The sequence below is a fragment of the Microtus ochrogaster genome, chromosome 5 (assembly GCF_000317375.1).
Source record: "Microtus ochrogaster isolate Prairie Vole_2 chromosome 5, MicOch1.0, whole genome shotgun sequence".
Taxonomy (NCBI): domain Eukaryota; kingdom Metazoa; phylum Chordata; class Mammalia; order Rodentia; family Cricetidae; genus Microtus; species Microtus ochrogaster.
The window spans coordinates 25330442-25349277 of NC_022012.1; the positions used below are offsets into that span (position 1 = coordinate 25330442).

The 18836-nt window shown below is 49.6% G+C and overlaps 1 protein-coding gene across 1 annotated transcript in view; it reads right to left on the reverse strand.

Annotated features, from left to right (window-relative positions):
* St14 (suppression of tumorigenicity 14) overlaps positions 1 to 18836 on the reverse strand; it is a 37756-nt gene that overhangs the window by 12774 nt on the left and 6146 nt on the right. The window contains exons 2-7 of the mRNA XM_005346988.2: positions 4568 to 4727; positions 4129 to 4256; positions 3716 to 3786; positions 2271 to 2428; positions 2047 to 2082; positions 1557 to 1797 (exon numbers count right to left, since the gene is read on the reverse strand). Coding sequence (XP_005347045.1) covers positions 1557 to 1797; positions 2047 to 2082; positions 2271 to 2428; positions 3716 to 3786; positions 4129 to 4256; positions 4568 to 4727 — 794 coding nt within the window. The remainder of the gene's footprint in view (positions 1 to 1556; positions 1798 to 2046; positions 2083 to 2270; positions 2429 to 3715; positions 3787 to 4128; positions 4257 to 4567; positions 4728 to 18836) is intronic.

Below are 18836 nucleotides of genomic sequence, written 5' to 3' on the forward strand. Positions count from 1 at the left end.
AGTGCTGGACTCAGTATAAACCACATGCCTGGCTTTAGGCTTTTTGGGGGGTGTGTATGGGGTATTTCTTTTTTTTTTCCTTAAAGCTTTATTTATTATGCATACAGCATTCTGTCTGCATGTACGCCTGCAGGCCAGAAGAGGGCGCCAGATCCCATTACAGATGGTTGTGAGCCACCATGTGGATACTGGAAACTGAACTCAGGACCTTTGGAAGAATAGTCAGGCTCTTAACCTCTGAGCCATCTCTCCAGCACAGGTATTTCTTTTATACACAGTTAACAGATGGGACAGATACTTAAAGAGAGACGAGAAAGGGGCATAGTCCTGACTTCTAAGCTGTGTCAAAAGATGGTTCTGTCTTGGTTTGGGCCAACATGGATAGAAGGCTTTGACCTACTGAGTCAAGGAGAAGGTGACCATCCCCCAGCACCCTTAATAAGTGTGAGAAGAACTCCATCCTGACATGGGGTGACATGGGGCTATCTGGGACACCCATCTTGGGCCAGCCCCACCCCTACCCCTGAGCACGTATAGTAATGACACCTTTGGTTTCTGTAATTGTAATGCTCTGACCTTCGTGGTACCAGCAAGAAACTACGAGAGCTTACCTACCAAGACCTTCCAGATGCCTGCCTGCCAATCCACAGCCCCCACACTTTCTCCATCGGGTGTCACATGTGGGGTCCAGTAGCAGACAGCTAGGGGCAGCCCTGGCTCCAGAGCTGAGATGATCCCAGTGAGCCAATCCGAAGCTGTTCCCGATTCCCGTCTTGGTTTTCTTTCTTTCTTTCTCTTTCTTTCTTTCTTTCTTTCTTTCTTTCTTTCTTCCTTCCTTCCTTCCTTCCTCCCTCCCTCCCTCCCTCCCTCCCTCCCTCTCCCCACCATGAGGGCTCTGTCTATATATATGCCTGCATGCCAGAAGAGGGCTTCAAACCCCATTATAGATGGTTGTAAGCCACCATGTGAGTGCTGGTACTTGAACTTAGGACCTCCGGAAGAGCAGCCAGTGCTCTTAACCACTGAGCTACTTCTCCAGCCTCAGGTTTTGTTTCTTAAATAAACCGTCAAATCTTCCTTACTCCCTCTGCCTCCCAGCTGACCTGGCGCTTCTGGTGTTATCCTGTATGCTGAGCTGAGCTGTGCTATGCTGAGCTGTGTTGTACCGCATCCCCTTCTCTTGGGAACTGTAACCATCTACCTTCTCAATGGTAACTGTCTCCTGAACTGCAGACCTGGCTATCTCTACTTGGTCACAAATCTGCCTTTCTGGCAGCAGACTCAAGTTCTCTCGGCAGTCAGGGAGGCCCATGCTTCTCTGCTGGATGCACACCAGCCTTGACGCTGCCAAAGCCGAAGATCTCCTTCCTGGCTCACTCCCTGGAGCTCACGCTGCTGTGCACCATACCTGCCCTCTTCTGTCTGTTTCATAGTGGCCTGTGACCAAACATCACAAACTACATCCCAAACCTATACCACAATCAGTTCAGATGGTTCATCCCAGCAAGGGCCAGACTCCCTCAGCCAAGACCTCCCTTGTTTCCTAGGAGACTCACCGCACCACGGCATGGGGTTCCATGGGGCTCAGGGTATCGTACACGGTGACCAGGTCACTGTCATAATCATCACAGGGTGCGACATCAAAGCTACGGAAGGTGAGGCTCAGCACAAAGTCGGCGTCCCCCCGCAGGACCCACTGGCAGCGGGCATGAGCTGGGTAGGGGCTGTTAGGGAAGCCAGGGGTGGTGAAGCGCATCACCTCCCCACCGTGGGCATGCAGGGCAAAGTTGCAGCTGTCTGTGTGAGAGAGAAGACAGAAGGAAGCTGTGCACCCTGCAGGCCACACCCCAGGCATAGCCCCACCCCCAGTACATCCCAAATCAAGGAAAGCTCAGGTAGACACAAGGAAGGGGGCTTCTTGGAGGGGAAGGGAACAAAAACAAATGCCTGTCCTTCAAACATCCTCTAACTTCTGGGGACCCCACGACTTAAGGGGCATCTGAGAAGATCTTTTTCTTTCCCACCAGGGGTTACTATGATACTTACAATCCTGAGACCTCTGCAGCAGTCTAGGGTCAGTGGCTGAAGGACAAGAAGGCAAACATTTCACTTAAACAATCAGTTTCCTTATTCTTGCTTCCTCAATACCAAAAGAGAGGAGCCAGTTAGCAAGCAGTCCTCGGGGCACCTGAGCCGGTGAGGTTGCCCTCCAGCCCCGCTCCTCTATATTCTGGGCCGCACATCCCCACCCTGGTCTGCCCCTTACTCACGGAAGGCCACCACAGAGGTCAGCATGAAGGATTTCAGTGCCCGTGCTCGAGGTGGCAATGTGACCACTCGCTCCACAGCCATGGCTCGTTCAACCTCCTCCTCCAGGTGCGGGGGAATGCTGAACTCTGACCAGTAGTAGGCGATGACACTGCCCTCACTGGGGAGACAGGGGGGAGCCTAAGATGGGGTGCTCCAGAGACCTACATTCTCTGTTACCAACTAACACACGTAGCAGTTCAGGCTACTCTGAGAGACACCAGCCTGCCTCCGGCTCTCTGCTTTAGCCCTTGACCCTGGCCTGTTCTCCTGGTCTCAGCCCTCAAGCAGACATGTGCTGGGGCCAGCTCAAGTTTAGGAATGAGGAGGAAGCCCGGCCTAGGCTTGAGCTCACGACATCTCAGTAGAATCTTCCTGGGTCTGATTGCTCCTTTGAGACAGGTGTGAGAATACCACTGTCTGCTGCCCTGTTTTCCAGAAGCCTTAGCTGCATAAGCGAAAGTAAAGCACTTCCGAGCTGGGTGTGGGAGCAACACCTGCAATCCCAGACACTGCGCCAGGAGGACCGCAAGTCAGAGGCCAGCCTGGGCAACCTGAGATGATGTTTCCAGAGAAGAGGCTGAGGTTGCCAGCTTGGCGGCAGAGTACTTAGCATCAGTGAGGCCCCGTTGTCATCTCAAAGGACAACATGCATGTACGTGGGAGCCAGGCACAGTGACTCTAGCCTACAGTCCCAGCGACTCAGGAGGAGGCTAGGCCAGGAAGGTCACCCAAGTCCACAACTTTGAGGCCAGTGCAGCAGCACAGTGAGAGCAAGTCTCAAAAATAAGGAGCGGGAGCTCATTGGTAGCACCCTTGCCTCTTCCGTGGGGGTTCCACCCCCAGTGCTCTAGAAAAAGGATGAAAGCAATTCAATACTTTGGGCAGAAAGTCTATTAAAAAGAAAACAAAAAAGAGACCAGGAGGTGGCACATGCCTTTAATTCCAGCACTCAAGAGGTCTCTGAGTTTGAGGCCAGCCTGGTCTACCAAGTAAGTTCCAGGACAGCCAGGGCTACACAGAGAAACCCTGTCTCCAAAAAAAAGACAGAAAAAAAAAAGGAAAGAAAGGAAGAAAGAGAGAGAGAGACAGAGGAAGGAAGGAAGGAAGGAAGGAAGGAAGGAAGGAAGGAAGGAAGGAAGGAAGGAAGGAAGGAAGAGAAGTTTGAACTTCCTGGGCACCAACTTCCTCAAATCCAAATTTGGAAAATCGGTCTCTTTCTGGGCGTAGCACAAGTGGGAATTCCTGTGGAAATGGTGTTTGTGGACTTTACCCAGCCAGCACCACGACCGTCATTCCCTGCCTCGGACACAGAAGGACCAGGTAGGTGTTCTAAGTCAGTGCCACAGAGACAGACACACCATCCTATTCCCGGCCGTCAAGGCTCACATCAGCACACCAAACCCACCTGAATGCAGTTACCGTCGACCGCTTGTGGTAGGGACCCAGGACAGGGACTTCACTGTACAGCTTCTTCAGCTGAGAGAGAGGACAAGGCATAAAGCCGGCCAAACAGTAGAAATGAGCCCTTCCCCAGGCTGCCCCCATGTCAAACCCCCCCCTTCCCCAGGCTGCCCCCATGTCAAACCCCCCCCTTCCCCAGGCTGCCCCCATGTCAAACCCCCCCCTTCCCCAGGCTGCCCCCATGTCAAACCCCCCCCTTCCCCAGGCTGCCCTCATGTCAAACCCCCCCTTCCCCAGGCTGCCCTCATGTCGTACCCCACCCCCAGCTCAGGAATCTGGAGGCAAAGCTGAGCTGAGTCACGGCGGGGGTCCTGGGACAGGCAGGGCAAAAGGACATCCCCCGGGGCCTAGACTCACCGCTTCCTTCACCTGGTTGGCCAGGCTTATGAACTCCGTGGAGTTTGAGTTCTCATAGGCATCCAGAAAGTTCTCGTTTGTGACCCTCAGGTGGCCATTGAAGACCTTTTGGACCCGAACATTTGAATCTGCCAAAGGCCAAGAAGTGGTCATGGACCATGGTACGACTTCACCAGGCCCACCCTGCTGCCCTCAGCTGGGAGGAACACATGGCAAGGGGGCCAGATCTGACCAGTCCCCATCATTTACCATCACGGCCTGAGAGAGCTCAGGGAGACAGTGCGCTGGGACACTTCTCCCTAGTCCTCCTCCTCCTATCCGCTCTCGTCCCTTCCCCCATTCTCTCCCTGACCATCACAGGTGGCCCTTCAGTCTGTCCACTGAGGGAAGAGGGAGCACAGCCCCTATGTCACCCTCCCACAGCCCCCGTCATACTCACACTGGAAGTGCCACACCAGCAAGCCAACCACGAGTGACAGCAAGAGGAAACTGACCAGCAGGGCCACCAGCACCACCCAGCGCCGGGGGCCGCGCTTCTCCACTTTCTTGGCATTGTTCACAGGCAGGAACTCCACACCCTCCTCGAAGCCATTCATGTTCTAAACGGAAAGATGTTTCAGGGCTCAGAAACGCTTCCCACAATAGCTTCCCAGTCCCGGAAGTTCAATGATGTGTGTGAGCTTGGGAGAAGCAGGACTGGGCCATAAAGAAGGGGCTTCACCCAGAAGTGCAGAGCCTCTATGCCCCCTCCACCCCCCATTCCAAGCCGCAAAACACCACCCCGGTAGTGGAAACGAAGGGGCTTCTGGCCACACCTCCCTGGTCGGTGGGTACAAACTGCTTAATAAAACCAGGAGCAGGATGGGCTACCATAGTCCTACAAGTTCAGCACTTGGGGCTTGAGAACAGAGGATTAGGAGTTTAGGACCAGTTCAGCTACACGAGGAGTTCGAAGCCACTCTGAGCTATGTGAGGAGTTCAAAGCCAGCCTGAGCCATGTGAGGAGTTCAAAGCCAGCCTGTGCTATGTGAGGAGTTCGAAGCCAGCCTGAGCTACATGTGACCCTTTCTCAAGACAAAAACCAAACAAGTGCAGGACTTGGAGAGCGTCTACCCCAGTGCTGAAGGTTTGGCGCAGGTGGCTGCCTAAATGCAGGAAGAGCAAACAGCCCAGGAATAAGAGGGCACTGTGGGGACTTCCAAGACCAGCCACGACTGTACCCAGTGGTCATCTGGGCCAGAAAGTCTGTGGGCAGGATGGAAATTGCCCACCCTGACTGCTGCCTTATCCCTGATACTGCAAAGAAAGTGATGGCCCCACCCTGATCTCTTCCCTGATATTGCTGATGTCACCTAGGTACTGTATGTCAAGCTCCAACCAACATCCCTTCTTCTTTTAAAACATGTGTGTATGAGTGTGTGTGTGTGTGTGTGTGTGTGTGTGTGTGCGCGTGTGTGTGTGCATGTGTGTGTAGGACAGAGGACAACATGCAGGAGTCCATTCTATTCCCACCACATGGGCTCCAGGGACTAGACTCAGGTTGTCAAGCTTGGTGACAAAGAAGGCCTTTAGCTGCCCGGCCACCTTGATGGCTCTTCTTAGACAATTTCCTACATGTATAGGAGACATTCTGATGATTCTCTTCCTACATTCTCTTTTCTCCCTCCTACCCCTATCAGCTCCCCCTATTCCTTTTTTAAAATAATTTATTTACTTTTATTTTATGTGCATTGCTGTTTTGCCTGCATGTATGAGTGTGAGGGTGTCAGGTGTGGGAGTTACAGACAGTTGTGAGCTGCCATGTGGGCGCTAGGTTTTAAACCCAGGTCTTCTTCACCATTGAGCCATCTCCTCAGATCTCCACCCCCTCCCTATTCTTCCAAACAGTCTCTTTCCCAGGTTTATGACTTCGGGTTTTATGGCTGGCCCATTGAGTCTCCCCAGGGCCAAGTGTGTGATGTTTGCATAGGAACCTTCACTGGAGACTTAAGAGTCACCAGTAGTCGCACAGTGACTTTCCCTGAAACTATTCATTGTAGCTCAGGAATGAGAGCCCAAGCCCCTCCTCCATCCATGCCTGCCTGCTGGCTGCTAGCTGGCAAACCCAATCCAGGTAGTCACAGCCGCTGTAAATTCATAATTACAAATTCATAAATTCAAAATGGTGTTTGCCGCCTGCCGGAATATCTCCCAGCTCTTCCATTCTCTCCGCCCTCTAACACAATGTTCCCTGGTCTTGGGTCTTAGAACAGAGCGGTGTAAGTGTGTTAGAGCCAAGAACTCATCCCTATTCCCAGCACCTTGAGCGGTCAAAAGTCTTCGCCTGAACAACATTCGATCTGTCACAGTGTTACCGTTGATGTGACAGAATCCACCCCTGCCTTAGGAGAACACTCACACCTCAGAGTTTCAGGCCTCTGCTTAACTGATCCCACAGATGCACATCTCAGAGGTAGGCACTCAGAAATCATTCATTCTCCTTCTGGAAGTCACTATACAGGGCAGACTGACCTCAGATTCACAGAAATAACCAGGTGTGTGCCCCTATGCCCAGCTAACTTTCTAAAACTCTGTGTATCTGTATGTGGATATATGCACGTGAGAGCAGGTGCCCACGGAGGCTAAAAAAGGCTGTTAGATCACCTCGAGTTACAAGCGTTTGTGAGCTGCCTGGTGTGGGTGCTGGGAGACAATTTAGGTCCCCTGGAAGAGCAGCAGGCGCTCTTTATTGCTGAGCCCTGATTTGCTATTTTGATAATGAAATTATAACATTCTTCCTTTTTCTCCTCCACCCCCACAAAATCGTAGTTCCAAATTTAAACAAAACAAACAAACAAACAAACAACAACAACAACAAAAACCATAAACTAGGTGGTGGTGCATACCTTTAATCCCAGCACTTGGGAAGCAGAGGTAGGTGGATCTCTATGAGTTCAAAGCCAGCTTGGTCTACACTTGGAACCACACAGAAAACTCTTGTCTCGGAAAGAAAGATTATATCCTGATATACCGCTAGGGGTAATGGCACACATTGGTAACCCAAGCGCTCAGCAGGCAAGGAACAGTGGGATTGCCAGTTTGAAGCAAGCCTGGACTAGACTGCAAACACCAGACCAGCCTGGGCTACATAGGAAGACACTGTCTCAAAACGAAACAACTCTCCCAAACCAAACACTTTTAAAAAAATGAATGAGTAAAATCTTTTCCTACTTTCATTAGACTAGTTCACTCACTACTGTTTCCTTTCCTATAGAATTTTTTTGCTACAATGTTTCATTTACTTGGATTTCAACAAACACTCCAGTTTTTACAGAGAATTGCTAGGATCTTGTAATTCTTCCTCATATGAAGTCTGTCAAATAACTCACTTCACTTTCTCCCAGTGGTCCTCTCTCCTATCCGAGCCCTCTGACTTCCCACACCTGTGGCGAACTGCCCCCCCTCACCTGGGCGCTTCCTTTGACTTTGTCTTGTGTGGACGCTTCCGTTTGCTAAATTCCACGTCTTCATCTGCTTGGCTCATTTCACTTTTACTTGGTTTTTGATGTTTTGTTTTGCTGTTGTTGTTTATTGGTTTTATGAGCAGTGTAGCCTAGGCTAAACTGGAGCTCACTATGTAGCCTAGGATTGAACTCAGTGACTCTCCTGCCTCAGCTTTGAGTCCTGCGATTGCAATCATGAGCCACTCTGTCCAAAGCTTATTCCACTTTTAGTGGATTTCTGAGATGGAAAAGTTTTGATACTTCGCATGCTTTTAAATATAGTTTCATTTGTGTGTGTGTGACAGCATTCAGGCACTCAGGAGGCAGAGGCAGGTGAGCCTCTGTGAGTTCAAAGCCAGCCTGGTATACCTAGTGAAAAAAAAAAAAGACCCTACATATTGCAAAAGTATGAATAAATTTTATATATATATATATATATATCTTTTTTCTACACTCAAATTTGTTGATAGTTGGAGCGGGTATAGAATTATAGCATGAAATAGTTTCCATTTTAAACTTTGAAAACACTACATCTCGAATTTTGCTTCTGAGAGACACAAATCTGTTTTCTTTCATTTCATGGTTCGTCTTTGAAAACCTGAAAATGAACTCTGAATTGGCTCTGAATTTCATTGTGCTGAAGTTGCCATATGCCCTTTGAGTTTGGAAATTTCCACGTTTCAATCTAAGACACTTTCTTGTGATAGTTCCTAATTTCTTCCTCTCCATTTTCGCTGCTCTGCTTTTCCTAACACTGCCAATCCTTACTCATCCTTTCTCTGTGTTAGCCACCCCATTCTTTCACCATTTTACTACATTTGGTCATGTTTGCTACCAAAACTTTAATAAGGATTTTCATTTCCCCTTTTATTGTATCTCGTGTTTGTTTTGCAGATGTACGTTTTTCTCTTTATATTTTCTCACGTACCTTTCCTCTGTGTTGAAGCTTCTCTGCAAATCCTCAAGGACCCTTCATTGTCCATGCACATCACAAAAGGAGACCCTAAAGGCTGTTCAAAGCTCCACGTGCATATGCTACTGTCCGGCAGATTCTCTACTGGGCACTGCCAACAGCATGTAGGTCATTCTACGGTATGGTTTCACTGCGCCAAAGAACACACGGCTTTCTGATTCCTCACTGCCTCTGCACGCAACTGTTAGCTTCCGGGAACAGGTGGAGGGAAACACCCATCTCCCTTCCTCCACCTCGCCCTACAGTCTTCTTCTGACCTTGGAATCCTCAAGTCACCCTGCTCTCTGGTTACACCACGCTCTCTGGTTACACTTCTCCAACTCTCCCTCCCATCCACTATGGGGATCTGAGGGGCAGATGTCTCTGCTGGAGCAGAGACAGAGACTTGGAGATTCTGAACTAGACATTTCCTGGTCTCACTCTCATCAAGTACAGTGCTCCCCAACAGTCATGGCGGGGAAACTGATGCACAAGGCAAGCATGGGAGCTAGAACTTTCAGCTGAGGGTATATAACTCCAACCATAAGCAGGAAGCAGAGAGAGAGAGAGAGAGAGAGAGAGAGAGAGAGAGAGAGAGAGAGAGAGAGAGAGAGGAGGCGCCAAACTGGGAATAGTGCATAGCTTTTGATACCCTAAAGGCCACTCCCACCCAGGAATATACTTCCTCCAGCAAGGTCACAACTCCTCAGTCTCCCAAAACACTGCCATCAACTGGAGACCAGTATGGTCCCTGAGGAAATGGATAGATCTCACTCAAGCAGCCATGCTATGTTAATGAAACTACTCAGTAGGTACAAACGCCCTGCAAGAGTGTTTGTATCGAATACACTTTCACTTCTTTTTTTTTTTTTTTGTTTTTTTTTTTTTTTTTTTTTTTTTTTTGGTTTTTCGAGACAGGGTTTCTCTGTGGCTTTGGAGCCTGTCCTGGCACTAGCTCTGTAGACCAGGCTGGTCTCGAACTCACAGATATCCGCGTGCCTCTGCCTCCCAAGTGCTGGGATTAAAGGCGTGTGCCACCACCGCCCTGCACACTTTCACTTCTGTAGGGTAAAGATCTCACTGTGGAGAGGTCCGTCCGTATGGCAAGGACGTGCCGAGCCGAGGAACCACCTCCAAACTGCCTCACCAAGTGGTTGTGCCATTTCACGTTCCCATCGGCAATGCATAAAAATCCTAGATGTTCACGCCCAACCTAGTGTTCGGTATGGTCAACGTGCTGGTTACTGTCAGCCAGCTACAAACTAGAGCCACCTGGAAAGGTGGATTGATTGCTGGTCGCTGTGAGTGGGTTCAGCCCACTGTGGGTGGTGCAAATCCCTGGGTAGGTGGTCTTGGGTTACGTGCGGAAGCAATCTGAGTTAGCCACGAGGAGAAATAGGCAGTTTTCTTCCAAGGAAAGCCTTGGCTCTCGTTTGAATCATTGTCCCAACTTCCTTCACTGACAGGCTGTGACCGGGACTATAAACCAACTAAACCCTTTCCTCCCCCAAGTTGCTTTGGGTCATGGTATTTATCACAGCAATGGAAAGCAAACTAGGGCAGTCAGTCTACTGAATTTTCATAGATGCATGTGGTGTCTCACTGAGCCTCTAAATGGCTTGTCTCTGATGGGTTATAACGCGCTCCACTGTCCTCGGCTGGCCTTCTTGGCTGAAGTGTTTTCTCTAATCTTTTGCCTATCCTTTTCATGACTACTTACATTCCTGTTAGCACTTGGAGGCCGATCCATGATTTAATTTCTGCCTCCCTGCATGATCACCTTCCAGAATTTAGGGAGCAAATAAGAGTTCTTGGGTTCTACTCAACCCAGATACAACTGTTTAATCAGTAACTTGCCTGTCCCTTTACATAACCACAGCTTCCTGGCTCCATTTTCAGGCATCGGAGAGGTTGTCTTACCTAATTCCCTCATTTTATTGATGAGGAAACTGAGGCTGAATGAGAGGGAGTGGCCAGTCCAAGGTCTCAAAGATAAAGTTAGCAACGGGGTGACGCGGGGACAAGAGCCAAGCTCTGCCGACTGGAAGCAGGATGTCAGGCACGTGTGTGCTTGGCCCCAGAGTCCAGTGGGAGAGTAAGTGGGAAGGATGAAGGCAGCAGAGAGCCCTCTGTGTACAACCTGGTGTAACTTCACCCATGGTCTCTATGCAGGCAGAGACAACAGGAGAGCAAGTACACCTGCGCCAGCCTCTGTTTCGGCTCCTTAGACGCAAACGTATCTGCAGGTGTACAAACAAAACACAGGGTCGTGAAGCCAGGCGCTTGCTTACCACAAACAGAAGCCTTGTAGCTATGGTGGCCTCTTCCTGCCCACAACCTCCCGTTTGCTACTGGCCAGAGTAGCCAGAAACACCACACGGCCCCAGGGCACTGAGACAAAAGAGCCCAGGATAATTTTCAAGGAAACAGAATGAGTGGCTTGAAGTGTGTAAATCAGTACAGGCCCTGGGGCATGAAAGGGGAAAGCCCTGGGCTCAGGTGACAAGGATGACATCAGAGTATCCGTTCTCACTCAGCTTCCTGGAGTGAGAGGCCCTGCGGTCCAGAAACCCAGAAGGGAAGAGCACAGAAACCAGAAACCCTGGAGGAAATAAAGTTTTCTTTATTTCTTTGGTGTGTGTGTGTGTGTGTGTGTGTGTGTGTGTGTGTGTGTGTGTGTGTGTGTGTGTGTGTGTGTGTGTGTGTGTGAATGTGTGTGTGAATGTGTGTGTATGTGTGTGTGTATGTGTGTGTGTGTGTGTCTGTACATGTGTCCATGCAGGTGCATATACAAGTGACCACACGTGTGTGTTCAAATGCATCAACGCCAGAAGACGCAAGGTGTCTTTCTCAGACTCTTCAAGACAAAATCACGGAGCTCGCCTCTTACCCTGCGCTGGCCGCCTAGCTCTGGTGATCTGCCCATCTCCTTCCCACGAGGATGTAAACTCAGGCACTTTTGCCAAACGCCCCACCTCTCTGGAAATCACATTTTCTGTCATTCTAAGCACACTGGTCCTCAAGACCAGAGCTCATCAAAACAAACAGCAAACAAAAACTGTATTTATAAAAGCAAAAAAAAAGTGCATTTTATTTCCTGATATACTCCATTATGTAGGAAACCAACCATGGCTGAACGCCAAATGCTGAACTAACAAAACTTCTCGAATCAACTAAAGGATCCTCTCATTGACAGGCTCCCTCTGCTGGTCACCGGCCCATACAGACGCATCCCCAGGGCACAGTCTCTCTGAGGTCTATAGTACGCCTGGCTCTGCGACCAACAAATCAAAGCAAGAATTTGCCATTGTTAGCTCAGAGACCAGAAAGGATGGCCCTATCAGGTAATTTAAATAATGCAAACTTGGTCCAGAAAGAATCTTTAACAATGCCATAGAAGAAACGGGAACTGGTCAGGCTAAAAGTGGCCAACCAAGCTGACCACGGTCCTGCAACAGAGACGTGCCCTCTAAACCCAGACTTCCCCCAGAGTCAAATAGCAACCAGTCAGGACTGCCCTTATTTGCATGTCAGGTGGTGATTGGTGGGATTGAGGACGGCTCCCAAAGGGAAGCCACCAACCACTGCAGCCCTGGCCAAGGCAGGTGGTTCTTCTGCTACTGTCCTTATCCGTGGCTTCCTTGCAGTAAACTTAGCATTTTCTATCTGGTCTGATCTGGGTGAATTCTTTCGCTGCCTGTCCATTCCTTATCACACTATACAAGATCCAAAGAGATTCCATCCAAATCCTAGCAAGAGAAAAATAAACCTTCACTCCAGGCTCATATCTTAGAAGTTGGGTGTGACCTGCTGGGAAGACAGGGGTAATCATGGAAGCCTGAAGAGGTTACTCAGACTCTCTCAGGGAGGGTGAAGGGCAGTCCCTGATAAAACCTGCATCTGTCTGCTGCTCAAGATCAAGGTCAAGGGGCAGAGGTGACGTCATCTTCTGGGGACATGGGTGTATGGCTCAAACCTGAGACCAAGACAAGGGTGGCTGGACACATTAGCCACTGCCTGTTGTCGCTGATGTGTGGCAGTGACTCAGTGTATCGACGCAGCAGGTGGGATGGAGCTCAGTTCCGTGAGGTCACCACCACCGGGCCATGAGAATGGTAAAAATCTCCCTATGGCTCTTCAAACAAGTAATAAAAGTGCCATGGCCATGGCTGAGCACCGGCGACGCCACTGCGGCGAGAAGACAGTCTAGAGCATTTTGAAGACATCTGCCTGTTCAAGAATGACCCACCCCGCATAACCTTGCCAGTCAGTTCCCCAGAAATGCCACAGAGCCAGAGGCCACCTCAGACAGAGAATGAGCTCTGGAGGGGAGCCGGGTGTTGGTGTCTGGGCAGGAGGAGCTGAAAGAGGGGCGGAGTCAGAGACAGGCCAGAGGCCAAGAGGCTGATTACAGATCTCATTTTATGGCACTCCACTTCATTGCTGCAGAAATAGGGCGTAGCTTTACAAACCGAAGGCAAGGCCACCTTCAATCTAGCAGGCGCCATTTTCGCAGCAGCTCAAATGATCACTTACATTGTTTTTAGCAAGAGTGTTCTTAGTTAAGTTGCTACATTGTTTTGTTTGTTTGTTTTCAACACTTAATGGCATAGCAGGGAAAACATTAACTTTCATATGGACTGGAAAACCAGAAATCTACGGGACATTCTGGTTTTTGCAGGGGCCTGAACCAAACCCACAACATCCCCCCTGGCTTTCCTTCCAGGGGCCCTGCTGAGAAGGACTTTCTCCCGGAACCAGCAGCCACAGAGAAAGATGGATTCCATCATCGGAGGCTTCACCCAATAACCACTACCGCAGTGCAGAACCGGGCACAAACTCCAATCCAAAGAGGACCTTGGGCACACAGGAGAATGGAAGAAAAAGCACACACTAGAAACCCAGCCATCAGCCACAGCAATTGATCAACCGAAAAGCCGAGAGGCGCTTCTGGTCCCTGCTGAGCTCACAAGCCAACCCTCCCTAGACTAGTAAGAACAAACAGCACTCACTCATTTGGGCGTCTGGATCCCTATGCCCAACCCCCTCCAGCCCCACACACACACACACACAAACACACACACACCATCCCCTGCCTCTCTCTCACACACATACACACACCATCCCCTGCCTCTCTCCTGGTCTCCAGATCCTGCAGACCCTGGTGTCTTGGGCAGGGGCAGGGCCTGGGATCTGGAAAGGTCTAAACAAGTGCTTGGGTCACTTTCCGGCAGCTGACTGTTGAGAAACTCCACCTACCCTTTCCAGTTTCCAGGCGGTCAGGCTCACCCACTTCTCATCACTAGGGAAGAGGTAGCCCGGTTTACCAGCTCCAGCCAGTTTATTTTAAGCCACAGGGATGCAAGGAACCTGTGGTGTGGGTTGACTTTACTTCCTGCCTTGGGGACCCTCCCATAATAGTTAAGGCATCTTCCTCAAATTCCCCTGGGCTGTCGGAAACACACAATTGCCATTCAACGAGCCAGCCTCAGGCCAAGACACATGCAGGGTGGGGTAGGGGGTGGGGGCTCCTCAAATCCCGTCGCCACTTTCCCACACAGCCTCTCATCTTTGCTCTCTGACCCTGTCACTGGCCTCAACTGTTCCATCAGACATGAATTCTGGGAAATGAGTGGATGAAGAATTTCCGTCCGTCCGTAAACTACAGTCCATCAGAACAGAACACCAACAGAATAAACCGAAAGTCTCCATACCTGATTTGATCATGAAGGAAAGTCCCCAGGACCTACCTGACTTCCACAACACACAGAAAAGAGACTCTTTGCCAGGGAACTGCAGGCTCCTTCTGTGGCTGTTCTACGCCTCCCCGCTAAACTGAGGCCCAGGGTTGCTGCCAGCACAGCCTGGGGACAGAAGCCACACATCCCAGCCACAAGACACCTTCCTTCCCAGAAGAGAGGGAACACACTGTATGAAGAGGGCTACCGGACATAAATCTCTTTCCTCTTTTTGTGAGGCGAAGTGGGTGTGACCTACATGGCGATTCTGGGCTGAGCCCCCTAAGTCCGTGGGGCAAATGCTTTTCATCGGGCCTCAGTCTCCCTCTCTTAAAACTGGGTTAATGACCCCTTAGAGAACATAATTAGCTGATTCCTGCTAATGACAGGGCCTCCCTGCTGTGCCTCTTTGATTTTTTTACTTCCCCACCCACCATGAATCCACCTATCCTGAGCAGACTTGACAAGCCCAGGACAGACCAAGCTCAGGTGTGGCATGGAACATGCCATGGAGGCCAGCCCAACTGCACCTGCAGCTGCGTGAGCCACAGAACCAGAGAGGCCTCTTCTCCCTCATGTCCTCCATCCTCCGTTCCATCCAGACGTATCACTTGATTCTGATTTGGAGGAGCTGGGATGAAGCGGCGGCTAGGGATTGAGACCTGGCCCAACCACCTCACCATCCTCTCTGCCCAGAGTCACCAAGTGCAACAACACACACACACACACACAGTCACTAAACTAAACAGAAATGGAGGTGTGCCGAGCATCTCCTAACTTCTCATTCATTTTCTTGACTTTCCACTGAGTCTACATTCCAATTTCACATTTTTTAATATTGTAATTTTTGTTGCAATAATTCAGATTTCCACAAAATTGTGAGAAACGATGAGATGCTTACCTGAGCCTCCCCCTCCCCCCACAGCCATGGTAGCGCTTGGGAAAGTCTTACTAGCACGACACTGATAAAACCCACAGATCTTCCCCAGATTTCCTGCCTGACTTGTACAGTGTGTCCCTCCATGTGCCCTACCTCGGGGGCGGGTTCCCATGTCCACTATGGACAGGCCTGTGTGCCACCCCAATGCCAAGGTTCCTCCTGTTGTCTCTTGTTGGGGGGTGGGGTGGGGTTGAGACAAGACTCTCCACACAGTCCTGGCTGTCCTGGCACTCATTATGTAGGGCTGGCCCAGACTCACAGAGATCTGCCTGTCTCTGCCTCCTGAATGCGTGCGAGCCTTAAAGGTGTGTGCTGCCAAACCCAGCCCATTGTCGTCTTTTTGAACCACACCTACCTTCTTCCTGTCCACCATTCTTCAGTCTCTCCTCCACTAATCTGTTTAAGCTTCAATAATGGATCATTTTAAAAATGGTATCTAAATACACAACATGTAGGATTCAGGGAAAACTGGCTTTGTCCCCCTCTGTTTTTCCACTGCGCGAAGTTCAGTGGTAGAGGTATCGCTTCTACCAATAGATGAGTGACGTTCTTTTCTCTGATTGAGGAATAACCCACGAAATGTAGGTACCACACTGCTTTGTGCTCGGGAGGCCCTCGGATCTGCAAACAAAACCAGCAAACCTCCACAAATTGGTGAGATTCTGAAACACCTGCTCTGCGGCTCCCAGGCCCGTAATTAAACTGAAGATCTAAGGATAGGTTGGCGTGAAAGGACTCAACATGCAAACAGGGAAACCCTTCCCGCTGAGTCCATAATTACAAGCCAGGATCTCGGGAGGTGGTAGCAGTAAGCTGGGGGGGGGGGGAGCTTTGGAGCTCCAGCCTTCCCATGGGACAGACTGAGCAGTTTGCTTCTGCAGGAAATCTCATTCTCACAGGACACCAACAGCACAGGTCTTTCCTCTCCGGTGTGCTCAGCTTCGGGAGACCTATCAGCACTCTGCATGTTCCCGCTCTTTCTCTAGCTAACCATGCTCGATTCCTCCAATCAGGCAAACCGAACATTTCCCAGACCTCTGGCCATCTGCCTTAACTTCATCATTAGTCCTATTCCTGTGAACATGATCTAAATTCAACAAGAGATCTGACCCAGTGGGTTCCACGGGGCTGCCGGTGGTCAGGGACAGCCGTCATCCTTCCTGCTGCATCTCCATCAATCATCCAAGGACACATTCAAGGGGCTCACCCAAGCCATCAAAGGAAAGGAAGGGGTGAGGAAGGCTTGAGGGATAAGCCAAAATGTCCTTTCAAAGAACAGGTAATTAATTAACAAAGGAAAAGGAAGAGACAGAAAGAGAAGTCATATTCGTCTGAAAAAGTCACCCATCCCTAGCCACAGAAGACTAGTTCCAGGTTCCACTGGATGCCAAACTCTGTGGGCCTTCAGGTGCAGGCCCTTCCATAAAACCAAGTACTGTTTGCACAGAACCTTGACACATCCTTCTGTACACTTCAAACCACCTCTAAGTGTTAACTGACGGCATGCTGTGTGTTTCAGAGAAAAAAGGCAAGAAAAGCCTACACGGCTGTGTGTTTTTCTCCAAACATTTTCAAACATTTTTTTTTTTTTTTTGGTTTTTTGAGACAGGGTTTCTCTGTGGCTTTGGAGCCTGTCCTGGAACTAGCTCTTGTAGACCAGGCTGGTCTCGAACTCACAGAGATCAGCCTGCCTCTGCCTCCCAAGTGCTGGGATTAAAGGTGTGCGCCACCACCGCCCGGCTCTCCAAACATTTTCATCCAGCAGTTGGTTAGCTCTGCAGAACAGATCTGGAGGGTCATAGCAAATTCCTGCCCCTCTATGACCATCAGATGTCTCCCGAGAACTCTCTGGGACTTTCAGTATGATGGGGGATGTAAGGAGAGGGACTACATTTTAGCTCCATAGTTCTAGCATGGATTAAGATATTTAATAAGGCTGGGTGGTGCTGGCGCATGTCTTTAATCCCAGCACTCGAGAGGCAGAGGATCCAACACTCTCGCACATGCAAGCAAAACACCAATGCACATAAAATTTTTTGTTGTTGTTGTTTTGTTTTTCAAGACAGGGTTTCTTAGTGTAGTCCTGGCTGTCCTGGAACTAGCTCTTGTAGACTAGGCTGGCCTTGAACTCACAGAGATCTGCCTGCCTCTGCCTCCCTGAGTGCTGGAATTAAAGGTGTGTGCCTCCACCACCCAGCAATACCCCAATTCTTATACTAAGAGATGACTTATTAGAAAACGAGCTTTCTGTTATTGTCATGAAATACCTTAGATAATCAACTGATAAAGAGAAAGATTCAACTTGATTGACAGCTGTCGTGGAACATCACGGCAAGAGCATACAGCAAAGCAAAATACTCAGCTAGTGGTAGGAAGCTACCAGTGTCCCATGCTCCCCTCAGAGGGATGCCCCGATGACCCAAAGACTTCCTGACCACTTACAAGGATTAAAACCTTAGGGAGCAAGGAGCTGGAGAGATGACTCTGTGGTAAAGAGTGCTTGCACTCCTACCAAGAACCCAAGTTCAAGTCCAGTGTCCACACCAAGTGGTTCCAGGGGCTCTAATGCCCTCTTCTGCCTCTGAGGAACCTGCACATGTGTATTTATACATACAGTGATGCACACACATAAGCAAAAATGAAAATAATTCATAATTTTTTAAATTAATACCTTGAGAAACAAATCCCAGAAAAATTCACTTTCTAATCTGAATCTTTCTATACTGCTTGACTTCAAACCCCTCCCCTAACTTTTGTAAACACAAACAAACAAACCTCGGGAGAGCACTTGGGGGGCAGAGACAAGCTGGTCTCCGTGAGTTCAAGGCCAGCCTGATCTGCACAGTGGGTGAGGTCAAGGACAACCAAAGCTAAATAGTAGCCACTGTGAAAAAAACCAGAGAGAGAAAAAAACATGTATAAACAAAGGCAAATTGCTACAACACTTTCCCTTCATTTAAAAATTCTGGCTATCAGGTCTAGAGAGATGGCTCGGTGGTTAAGAGCACTGCCTGTTCTTCCAAAGGACCTGGGTTCAATTCCCAGCACCCACATGGCAGCTTACAAACTTCCCGGAACACTACCTCCAAGGAATCTGACACCCTCACACAGACATACATGCACACAAAACACCAATATACATCAAGTAAAAATAAATAAATCATTTAAAAAGAAACTCTGGCAACCTGGATTGACTATATTTTCTTTGAACATATAATTCCGTAGCCTTTTAATAACATTTAAATTTTTTATTTTACTTATTAGTGTGTGTGTGCGTGCGTGTGTGTGCGCGTGAGTGTGTGTGCGTGCGTGAGTTTGTGTGTGCGTGTGAGTGTGTGTGCGCGCGTGAGTGTGTGCGTGTGCGCGTGAGTGTGTGTGCGCGTGAGTGTGTGTGTTCACGTGAGTGTGTGTGTGCACGTGAGTGTGTGTGTGTGCGTGAGTGTGTGTGTGTGTGCGCGCACGCGTGCGCAAGCGCCCCGGTGCAGGCGTGGCAGTCAGAGTACCACTTTGGAAGTCGGTTCTTTCCCTCCACTTTACTTTGGCAGGATCTTTCTTGTTTTCTGCTAGGCACTGTACTGCAGGCTAGCTGGCCCTCC